General features: G+C 36.6%; 2 protein-coding genes across 5 annotated transcripts in view; both read left to right on the top strand.

The window, feature by feature from the left end:
* Nucleotides 1-8,562, top strand: part of cwc22 (CWC22 spliceosome associated protein homolog) — a 44,699-nt gene extending 36,137 nt beyond the window's left edge. For both annotated transcript variants that reach the window (XM_079618650.1, XM_079618651.1), the window contains exons 16-21: nt 1,892-1,969; nt 2,896-3,048; nt 3,199-3,326; nt 3,403-3,504; nt 3,590-3,789; nt 7,214-8,562. In XM_079618650.1, the coding sequence (XP_079474776.1) occupies nt 1,892-1,969; nt 2,896-3,048; nt 3,199-3,326; nt 3,403-3,504; nt 3,590-3,789; nt 7,214-7,776 (1,224 nt within the window). In that variant the 3' untranslated portion in view covers nt 7,777-8,562. The remainder of the gene's footprint in view (nt 1-1,891; nt 1,970-2,895; nt 3,049-3,198; nt 3,327-3,402; nt 3,505-3,589; nt 3,790-7,213) is intronic.
* Nucleotides 8,563-11,663: 3,101 nt separating this feature from the next.
* The window catches only part of znf385b (zinc finger protein 385B), a 118,051-nt gene continuing 117,495 nt past the window's right edge, over nt 11,664-12,219 (top strand). For 2 of the 3 annotated variants that reach the window (XM_079618134.1, XM_079618132.1), the window contains exon 1: nt 11,664-11,799. The gene's annotated coding sequence lies outside the window, so the exon portion shown is untranslated. The remainder of the gene's footprint in view (nt 11,800-12,219) is intronic. The other variant, XM_079618136.1, reaches the window with a different exon arrangement.

Below are 12,219 nucleotides of genomic sequence, written 5' to 3'. Positions count from 1 at the left end.
GACTTTTTGATGTTTCTGCCCTCAATGTTTGAAACAACCTTAAATACTGTGCGTGTGTACCTTGGAAAAGATGTTTTAATTGCCTAAAAGTGCCTACAGTACTGTAGTTTGCAGGTAGGATAAGATGTTCCAAGCATCTTGAACTTGCCACAGTTGGTCTAACAGTTAGGCTGTTGATTGGCTCATGTACTACTGTTCAAAAATTATTTCTGTAGTATTATTAGAAGTCTCTTATGCCTTTTTAGATAAAAAAATACAATAAAACAGTAACATTGACATTACAATACTCTTCTACAATACTCAATACAATACTTTTGTGTCACATGTCCTTCAAAAATCATTCCAATTTGCTGATTTGATGCTCATGAAACATTTCGTAATATTATGATTGTGCACCATCATAATGTGATTATAATGGTATTTTGACCAATCGGACATTATCGCTTTTACATCACTTCTTGCCCGTCGTAGAATCCTATTGGTTTGGACATCCGCTACTCCACCAGCGGTAGCCGCATGGTTAAGTGATGTTTTATTTTTTCTTAAACTAGAAAAAGTTAAATTCACGTTGAAAGGGTCCGTCCAGAAATTTTACTTAAAATGGCAACCATTTGTGACATATTTTGAGAATCTCAAAGTATTGCCTGAAGTATGAGACTCCTTTATATTTTACAATTTATTATTTCTTCTCTCTGTTTCCTTTTTTATTTTATTTTTTTTTCTATATATGTTTATTCAAATCAATGGTCAATCACCTTAATGTGGTGGGAACTGAGTAGCCTGACTGACAATTGTGAAAATGTGAGTTTAAAGCCCTGTTAATCAACTGGGGTCGAAATGTGGGCGTGCAGCTGTGTGCTTGTTTTCAATGTGTAGATCCTTAAACTTTTTTTGAAGTACTGTGTAACAAACAAAATAGAAAAAGATTGTTTTCCCAGAATGTTGTCAAAATATGGGGGGTGGGAAGGGTTGCCATTAAGTTTTTTTTTTTTTTGTTTGTTTTTTTTAGTTTTTTTTGGGGGGGGGGGGGGGGTGTATAAGGTTTTAGTGGTTTAAGATAAAATGAATCTGGAGAACTGTTTTATTTCCTGTAAAATGTAACATCCTTGATTCTCCAATAAAAAGATTAAAAAAAAAAAAAAAAAAAAAAAAAAATAATGGTATTTTGGCAATATTGCAGTTAAACTACCTCATGTAAACGCAATACTTTGATCAAATTAATGTGATTAATCTCATAATCGTATAGTAACCATACACATGTATTATATGCTGATCTTAATCGCAATAAACAGGCATGTTGTTAACACCTCAATCGCATTATTACCACATAGTACGATTGAGGTGTTTACATGCCTGTATATTTCGGACCAAAGTGGCTTGTGCTCGGACGTACATGGATGCCACAGCTTCATGAATTAACTTGAGTGACATTATTCTGATATTAATCATTATTCTGACATTATTCTGATCATGTTTAGATATTAACATTAATATCTAATGTTATTAGATTAGAACATAATCTAATCTAAAGCCATTCATTTGCATAAAATAATCTGTTATTTTTTTTTTCTTCCCTTTTCACAAAACATTTAATGATTAATCTGTATGTCAAGTGCTCAACACTTCATGCTTCTGGATTGAAGTCCACTGTTTCAGCTGTCCAGCTCGCTGAAGGAAAGGGCCTTGAGATTTTACAAGAACTATTTTTAGATCTTAACATCTAATGCGGTCAGAAGATATGAGGTTATGAAATCAATAGACATTAGGGATGAAGTACTGGGAATGGATGATCAGCTCCACACCATCACTTTGTTTCTTTACAAGTGCAAAACTGATGCTCAGTGTGCTTTTGAGATTTTCTTTCCTCATGTGCATCTGTTTTTCTTCACAGAAAGAGCTGTGCAACATGATCCTGGACTGTTGTGCCCAGCAAAGAACATACGAGAAGTTCTTTGGTCTCCTAGCTGGGGTGAGCCTGTCTTTCCCCCTGTTATGCTGTGTTCACGTCGTGTTGAAATGACCATAATTAAAATATGAAACATTTTGTAAAAATGTATTGAAAATTGATGACACATTGTTTTATTACAAACTTTTTTGTTTTTAGTTAATTTTTTTTAAATGCTTACATATTCATTTGTTTTCATTTGTATTTTATTGTTTAGTATTTATTTCCAATTTTTTTTTTATGAGTTTGTATGGCAAAAACCTTTTTTTTTTTTTCAGGTTCACTTTTAAATTATTTATTGGTTTGTTTGTTTTTGATTTTGTTAAAGGGTGAGTTCACCCAAAAAGGAAATTTCTGTCATTAATTACTCCCCCTCATGCCGTTCCAAACCCGCAAGTCCTTCGTTCACCTTCAGAACACAAATGAAGATATTTTTGATGCAATCCGAGAGGTTTCTGAACCAGCCATAGGCAGCAGCGTCAATGCAACTTTCAAGGCCCAGAAAAGTAGTAAAGACATCGTTAAAATAGTCCATGTGACTACAGTGGTTCAGCCTTAATGTTTTGAAGCGACGTGAATACTTTTTGTACACAAAAAAAATAATGATTTTATTCAACAAGTTGTTCTCTTATGTGTCAGTCTCCTATGCTGATCACATAGTAAACACAGCGCAGCGCTTCTGGGTTCTACGTCAGAACGCCGGCTCATTATTGTCCGACGCTTTTCACCTGAGCATGCGTGTGATGCTGACGCATGAGCAGGCCAATAATGAGCCGGCATTCTGAGGTAACCTGCCTATATCTGGTTCAGAAAAAAATATCTTAATTTGTGTTCCAAAGGTGAACGACATGAGGGTGATTATTTAATGACTGAATTAAAATTTTTGGGGTGATAAAAGATTCCAACAGTTGCTTTTGTTTCTCCGTCTGATATCTCCATCTTTTATGTAGAGGTTTTGCCTGTTGAAGAAAGAATACATGGAGAGTTTTGAGGCCATCTTCCAGGAGCAGTATGAAACCATCCACCGGCTTGAAACCAACAAACTTCGCAATGTTGCCCGATTGTTTGCTCATCTCCTTTACACAGACTCTGTTCCATGGAGTGTAAGTTACTTTTATTGCTTCCTCCTTTACATTCTCCACATCAGCATTTAGCATCCCGCAAAGCTGTAATTACGTTTCAGACAAAGACACATCAATATGGCTGGACACATTATTGGTTTCCTGATGCAGTAAAACAACGTTTTCTCTCAGGTCCTTGAATGCGTTAGAATGAGCGAAGACACAACGACGTCCTCCAGTCGAATCTTTGTGAAGATTTTGTTCCAGGAACTTTGCGCTTACATGGGTTTGCCAAGACTGAACGAGAGACTGAAGGACATGTAAGTGCTTTTCTTTGTGTGCAGTTTCATTGAATAAAATTAAACTTTATAAAAATTTCATTTGTTTATTCCTCAGGACTCTTCAGCCTTTCTTCGAGGGTCTGTTCCCACGTGACAACCCGAGGAACACAAGATTTGCCATTAATTTCTTCACATCGATCGGCCTTGGAGGACTGACGTAAGAACCTGTGAAACCTCTCTTGTTGGGTCACTTCAGTTATTATGAAATAATGCTCATCAAACTTGTTTTTTTTTTCTTTCAGGGATGAGCTGAGAGAACATCTGAAGAACGCTCCTAAGATTATCATGACCCAGAAGCAGGACGTGGAGTCATCTGATTCTGATTCCTCTTCCTCTTCAGACTCCTCCTCATCTTCAGATTCCTCATCTGACAGTGACAGCAGTGATAGCGACTCGGACTCGTCCAGCGGGTCGAACTCCTCCAGCAGTGACAGCTCTTCAGGTATCAAAACACATGTCATTTAAGTTTAAAAAGGGGCATTTTCTCCCTTAAATCATTAGTTATGACTGGCTAGCCTATCTGTCTGAACTAAATTAATCATTTATGGAATCATTGAGGAAAACGGATCATTAAGTGGAATCAGAACCACAATAGATTAAACAAGTTAATTGTTCCTTTCAATTTGGGCTGCTCGAAATAGGAAAAAAAACTGACATAGGGATATTTAGTTTTTCTAATATATTGTGATATAAAAAACAGGACTTTTCTTGAGATTAGAAGAATAGCTATTTGGAAAGAATTAATCATTCTAGAATGAGTTTTATTTTTTTTGAGGAGTGCATCTGCATAGAAAATAAAAACAGTTTAAAAAATCTGAAGAATTACTTTTTTACTCTGAATACTTTTTTTCTCAGTACAAATCATTTTAGGGTTGAAATAACTTCAGAAATGTGCTATGCACTCTTTCAAAGAACTCAAAACTCCAACCTCTTTCAACCATAAAGTGAACAGTTAAAAAAAACCTTCAAATATTTTTTTTATAAAAATATTACATTGTAAAATAAAAAATGTAGTATTTATCAAATGAAAAATAATATTATAGAACACTGTACTAATGTTTACGTCATCATTTCTTCATTTTCAAATGTGAAAGCATCTAGTTTTTATTTTTGTCATAAAGCACAGAGCTGTGTTTTACACACATGCAGCTCATTATACAGTATTTCAGCATCAGTGAAACCGGCAGCGCATATATTATAATTAATTTACAGTTTCACTGTCGAACTAAGCCATATTGCAATCACTTAATTTTGATATATCATGCAACCCTAATTACAATTCCCACCTGAATTGTAAGTAGTGTTGTTCTACCCATGACTAAATGTCCCATTTTTAATGGTTTAGATTGGATTGAAAGCTTTTAATTGTGGACATTGCAGTGGGTTTACTCTCGTAATGAACAAGAGCAGGGACAATCCGGTTTCCCATTGTAACTTTATGAAATGTGAAAGACAGTGCAGCCATTGGCCGAATTATTCATGCCGTTCATGTCTGAAAGTGTGGCCATTGGCCTAATTATTCATGCCGTTCGTGTCTGGACTTGACATGCGATCAGTTTTGTGTTTGTGTTTGTTTTTCTTCCTTAATTATTCTGCTTGTTATGGAGTGTTCCCCCCTCCCTTCCTGAGCCCTGATGATCACCAGCCTGTACTCCAGGACTTTAGGAGTGTCCGCTTTGTAGATCCCATCACACCAATGCTCCAATTTTGACAAGAATCCTTCCAGTTTCAGCTATTTAGGATCCCTGTTGTTATGGAAAACCAGGGCTTTTTAAAGTTTCTTTATATAAAACAATTATGTAATGCATATATATATATATATATATATATATATATATATATATATATATATATATATATATATATATATATATATATATATATATATATATATATATATAAAAATAAAAGTGATAACATATTTAAACTTGAATTAAAACCCTAATTTGTTTCATATATCAACTTTCCATGGGAGAAATATCTTCATTCCAACCAGGAATTGGTCATAAATAGTTTCTTTTCAATTACGGCATTATAAATATCCACTTTTTTCCTAACGAGACTACTGCGTTTTAGATTATGGGCAGCACTTCCAGTTGAGAGAAGTTTTATTCAAAAAGACTAAATCAAATCATTTAAAATCATAAGGTTGCGCTACAAATAATCCTTATCCATCAGGTTGACTGTATGGGCTGTAAAATGTTCTCGTGTTCAGACTTCAAAAGAATAACGTAACACTTGGTTTTATCGTCATTTTATCATGACGTAGGATGACAACAATATATTCGGCAAAAGCTCTTTTCAGTTGCTGCTTTCTTTTTCGAAATTCTTCAGATTTAATTTATGATATGATATATACCATTAATAATTCACTTGAATGCACTAAGAATCTCTCTTTTTCTCCCTAAATCCTCACGTCTCTTTCCCAGTTTTTCACACGGATGCTTTAAAATGTAATTGTCGCCCCTTTTCACTTTTAGTCCCTATTATTAGTTTACTGGAATGTTTCTAAAGCAGGTAAATACAATATTTATTGTCAAAATTGACTTTAAATCACTTTGAATTATTATCACACAATATTCTAGATAATTTTTACATTTTTGATTAAGGCAATGTGTTACATAATACAGACATTACTAAGTTATATTTGGCACACGTAATATTGCTGGGGGAAAAACGGGGGTTATTAATGGTCTGGTAGTAATTTTTAAATGCTTTTACACTTTTAAATGTCCTTTTTATGGTTGAAGAGTGAGTAGAATAATGTCATCTTATTGTATGCAGTTTTTAAAAATGCTTATTGCGTTCATAGAATGAACCTTTCACTGATTGTTTACAGTTTAACAGAAGTTACTCCCATCATTTCCGCAAAGCGTCATAGGACGTAGGAAAAAGGTGGATAAGCACTTCCCCTTCCCGATCTGCATGCAAATAGACACTTTGTATGGCTTCAGCAATGTGTAAAAAGAGATTATAATTAGATTTGAGAACAGGCAGATTCTGACAGGAGTCTAAGAGTCTCAGCCGTTCAAGTGCTGTAATTTGTTCTTGAGGCTGTTAATGAAGTTACATTTTTAGACTAGATGTGATGTCAGGCCTCTCTCATCTCCTCTGCTACGTTTAATGCATGTTAATTGATGTTTATTGCTGCTTTTCAAGGAGGACATACTTGCCGTTCCCTCAAACATGTACAACGCTCAAACACATTTAAAGTCACCATGAAGTCAAAATGGACAAATCTTATTTATTTTCTAAATGCAAATTATTATTATCAAATTGTCATCTTCCTGCTATAGGACAAACTTCTCTCTGGTGACGTACGCTGGGCTTCTCCAATCATTTTGTCGGCTTAAACCCTGCCTCTTTCTTACAGTTGACTAAAAGCTGCATTGAAATCTGAACTCCTTGCACAATTGATTCACTTTTTCACTGTTATTGAACTGCACTAAATCAACACTGAACTGACTTCAGCTGAATAATGACACTATGGTCTTTTTAGATCTTCTTTACAGCAGAATTGAATTCTGTTTGCATCACTGATCATTATTTACCTGTTGATCACTGTAAAGCAGCTTTGAAACTATGCATATTGCATAAAGCGCTATATAAATAAAGCTAACTTGACTTTCATTCTATCAAGAACCAAGTCCCGTCCTACATTTGTTGTCTTTATGATTCACTTGGAGGTACATCACAATAAGATGTTACATCGCGACTTTAAGGCTAGCGTGCAATCGCAGTGGAACCGAACTAGAATTCATTTTGATTCCTTATCCTTTTCATATGTTACTGAATACTTCAAATTAAACACATCACTTTTGATTCGACCCTTGAAATACTTACGAAATTCTTCTCTTCCTTCACAGACTCTGACTCGAGGCGCAAGAAGGCCTCAGGCAAGAAAAAGGACAAGAACAAGGAGAAGAAGTCCAGCAAGGCAGCAAACCAGCGATCTCCTCTGGAGGAGCGGCCCAGCAAGAGGCAAGAGAACCGCCGGCAAGATGGCGACAACGAGGACCGCCGCGGACCCGACAAACTCCAAAGAGATTCTCGCCGCCGGGGACACGAGGACGCGCCTCCCCCTGCTCGACAACGGGGAGAACCGGATCGTGGAAGAGGACATAAGGAGCAGCAGCCTCCCAGACACGCTCAGGACTATGAGGACAGACAGCCTGATTCACGCAGGCACAAGGACGATGGCAAAAACGATTCCCGAGCGGACAAGGACAAAGATAGACGGCAGAGCCGAGAGAAGGAGCCTCTGCGGCGGAGCCGGGACAGGTCAAAGTCACGAGAGAGGAGCCGCAAAGAGATCGACTCCAGGGACTCGTACAGGAACGGCTTGGAGAGGGCGGACAAAGAGAACAGGCATTCTGATAGGAGGAAAGACGAGAGGAGCAGGGATGGCTCACCGAGGAGACGCAGATAGCCGCCTAAAGGAAGACGATCAAATTAGGATGTTCATGTACCAATTTTGAGCCGTTCCTCGTTCAATGTACTTTCACCTGTCTGCTTTTGCTTAGCTTTTATGTTATACAGTAAAGCATAGCGTTTTTGAGCTGTCATTTGAAAGGACTCATGGGGAAATATAGAGTACACACTCTGATGGTGGAAATGTGCCGTACACACTCTGATGATGGACATGTACCGTACACATTCTGATGGTGTGTAAGGTGTTCCTGAAACAATTAGCGGTTAAACAGGGCTGTGTTCAAAAAGATTTTGTATTTTGTGTAACCTTTACCCAATTGTATTTTTGATGTTGTTTTGGAAGTAATTGGGAGAAAAGCAAGATTAAAGATAACATTTGCTATAAATTTCAAAGGTTTACTGTGCTTATTGAAGCTGCAAATGATGTAAAACCAATTAAGAATATATCAAGATATTTTGTGAGGATTTTGCTAGAAATATAAAATATATACATTTCTGCTCAAAAGTTTGGGGTCGTATATTTTTTATGTTTTTAAAAGAAATCTCTTTAATGCTCGCCACCAAAGCAGCATTTGATTAAAAAAAATAGTAAAAACAATAATGTGAAATCTTTTATTAATACTATGATGACAAAGTGGATTTTTTATGGTCAGAAATAATTCTAATGTGCTGATTTGCTTATCAAGAAACATTTCTTATTATCAATGTTGAAAACAGTTGTGCTGCTTCATATTTTGTGATATATTTTTTTTATTAAAATTGTAATATCTGTGCATCCCTAAGCAAATATGGTGTTTTAAAAGTTGATCATTTTCTTTTGTGGTTTCAGTTAATTGATTCATAGGAGTTAGGTTATTTGTGACATCACTCATTATACTGCTTTTGAATTAAGAATGCTGTTTGTTATATCTTGGACTATTTAATATTGGTACATTTGATTGAAAAATGTAAGCCAATTCAGACCAAACACCAAACTAAAGATATATTTGGTATATTTTCATTTAAATATTGAAAATCTCCATTCCTTGCTCGTGTCAATGGTAGAGCTTAAGTAACATTTCTGTGGTACGCATGATGTTCGCTGTTGCGCATACACCAAATGTGATTTCTGTCACATTCATTTCAGATGCACTGTGTTTCAAACAGCATGCCCGTCATTGGTCATGAAGCTACTTTGCTTTCACTGATTTCTGCCGTGCTGCCCAACAGGATTCACATCTGCCGTGACCTTCAGGGGTAACTGAGACTGCATAAGTGAAGCCTGATATAGAAACAGCCATTTTCTTTGTAGCTGATGTTAATGGGACACAGGACAAGCCCACTGGGATTGTAAAGCAGCGAAACTCATTTGAATTAAAGGTCATCAATTGAGAGCTGGCAGTCAATTTAAAGAGGAAGGATCCCATGTTTGCTTTGTGGTATATATATGAAGAATGCGATGCATTGCGTGAATGAGAATTATTTATTTTTTATGATATATATATATATATATAAAAAAAAATAGCAAAAGAATGAAGCTGGTTTTAGGGTTAAGAATAAGCAGATTTTAAAAAATTAAGCTTATTTTCCACACAATTCTCATTACCGTAATGAAAACATTCTCATTACTGTGATGCATCTTATGTTTTGATAGTTTAAGAAATATACATTTGAGTATTGAGAGATTATTTTTTTTAGCATTGCAGTAATGAAAATTTGCATTACAAAATAAATGTCTTTTTTCTTTTCTTTTCTTACCAAAATAAGCTTTATAGTTTCTTATATATTTGTTTTAAGTTTGGGGAGGATTAAGGCCATGTTCTTGACAGTCGGATCTTTTTAAAAAGAGAACACCATTCTGCGTTAATATACTCAGGTGTCTCACCGACATTAATGACTAAAGTTTTTTTTCTGTGCTTAATTGCCTTGTTTATCATTGGTTCCTGTTCGAGACAGACTCTTGACAGTATCAGAGTAAAATATCTCATTCTCTGTCCAAGAGAAGCGGAAGAGCGCTCTGGAGGGAAAGCTTGCCTGTTTCATTATCAGTGAGGCAAGAGATAGACCTGTTATTTCTTACTCCTTCGACACCACACTGTCACAGTCCCTAGCTCTTTCAGCGTCACCAGCATCTCTGCAGGAATTTTACACTTTGGTATCACAAGATGGTTTTGGAAGCAAACCCCTTCCATTCACAGCTAACTGCCAATTTGCACGCCTGACTCAGAATCACTTTTTTTTGCTCCATGTGGTTCTTTATTCTCACATTTATACATTTGGCAGATGCTTTAATCCAAAGCGTCTTACATTGCATTTAATGTATATCTCTGATCAGTTCATGCATTCCCTGGGAATCAAACCCATGACCTTGGCGTTGCTAGCACCGTGCTCAACTGTTGAAGCTACAAGGATGCTCTTCTTCTGTTCAGTCGACATTAGGCTACAGAATGTTCACAGGCTGAGAAATGAGGTGAGATAAGCACATTTAGGGATGTGGGAAAGCAGCTTTCATTAGACCCTACTCAGGGACACGGGACAGACTTGACATCAACATCTGGTGCACTTGAGATGGCTGCATGCATCTCCATTAATATCTGTGCGTGCATGTTTAGTTTATGATTATTAATGTGGAAATTGATTTGGACCCATCACCACTCTCATCTACCTCCCACTGAGACGTCCCGTGCGGCCCGTGCGTTTCATGCTCATGCTGATGGCTGTTGGTGTGAGAATGGACAGTTGAATGGACTGTGAATGCCTGGAAATACCCCATGAATGGAAGCTTTGCCCAACGTCACCACAGGAAGTGAGTGAACGGGTGGAGTTCCGTGTGGGTGCTTCCTCAAACCCTGTTTTTAAATTCTAAAATAGAATTTTTGTAGATCACTATTACTGTAGCGTGCAATTAGGGGTCTATACGTTCTGGCGGGCCGTCTCGCCACAGCAGACATCTTGGACATTATTCAAACCTTGTGTACCAAAGTCGAATTTGGCTCAATCTACCCCTGCCTAGGAGGCATTGGTTTTATTAGTGAATTATTCCAAACCTGTACTAATTTCTTTCTTCTGCTTTTGTTGATATCTTGAAGTATGGGTAACCAAACAGTTGATATTAGGCCCTATGGAGAGAAATAAAATACTATGGATGTAAATGGGGCATCAACTATTTGGTTACAAACATTCTTCAAAATATATTATATTTATAGCAGAATAAAGAAATGAATACAGGTTTGAAACAACTTGATGGTGAGTAAATTACAGAATTTACAGGGTGAACTATCACTTTAAATATATTCTTTACCAGATCTAGAGTTTAAAATCATTGAAATTTACTTTTAAAATATAATTTTATTTTTATTAAATTATTTTTATTTTATTTTTTTCTGCTAAATGCATGAATATAAATGTAAAACAAATAAAAACGTTTCTCGTTTTTTTTCTTAATTTCCCCTGAGGATGCAAAACTATAAACTAACAATATTTGCTTAACAACAACTTCATGTGCAAGAAGAGAAAACTTTCGGAGGTATTTTTATTGGCATATAATTGCCAAGCGATGTCTTCCCATAGGGAGAAAGAGAGGAAGGGAGTGTACAGGCAGTGAAAGTAGGGCATACAGTATGTGCTCTCAGGTAGCGCTGCCCCTGAGGTATCGGAAAAAAATTACGAATTCTACACAAATACTATGGCGACGTCAGTTTGTGAATAATACTTGCACAGCGCTGACGTCGCGTGGTTACCATCCAATAGGGAATGCTCCAAATATGAATATTAATTACATCACCTTGACGTTCTAGTTGACTGTCCAATGGCGAAATATTGGTGCTGAATATTAATTAGTTCCAGTTGACGTTGCTTAGGAACCTGCCAATGGCGAAGGCTTGTGGGATGGATATTACTCACGAAGCCTTCGCCATAGTATGATTCGTAAACTTCAGTCAGGATGCGGCGCATCGCCTCACAGTCCGTTTGCGCCGTGCAACCTGCAACCCAGAGTGAAGCCAAGTCTGTTCAACTTCACCGGTTAACATCAGCTGTTCGGGTAAGTGAACCGCAGGAGAATCCATGTGCTAATGCGTTTTGACAGCTTCAGTATCTCAGTACCGCTCCATCCAACTTAATTTTAGTGATTGAAAAACAACTTGAAGCATCAAGCCAGTATTTGATATTTCAACTAATTTGTGATTAGCCAGAAATATTGCGTATTTTCTTCATTTTTTCCCGTATGTTTAATTAACAAGTTTGGCAAAACACTTTCAGGTTATCTGTTCGCACCGCTTTCTAACATTTAAAGTAGTTTACTGTCATTTCTGTCCTGCAAGACAACATCATAGTCGTCTTATCTCAACCGACGCGCTAGTTATGGCCAAAAATGCTGTTTAGTTTGGTAGGTTTCTCTCTAACATATTTATAATAACCTACTTCAAGTTATAGTTCACTTAGAAAGTAAATCTCATCCTCA

This window comes from Phoxinus phoxinus (assembly GCF_949152265.1).
Source record: "Phoxinus phoxinus genome assembly, chromosome: 7".
Lineage (NCBI taxonomy): Eukaryota > Metazoa > Chordata > Actinopteri > Cypriniformes > Leuciscidae > Phoxinus > Phoxinus phoxinus.
The sequence above is the reverse complement of the archived record's forward strand: the minus strand, read 5'-3'. Positions and strand labels throughout refer to the sequence as shown.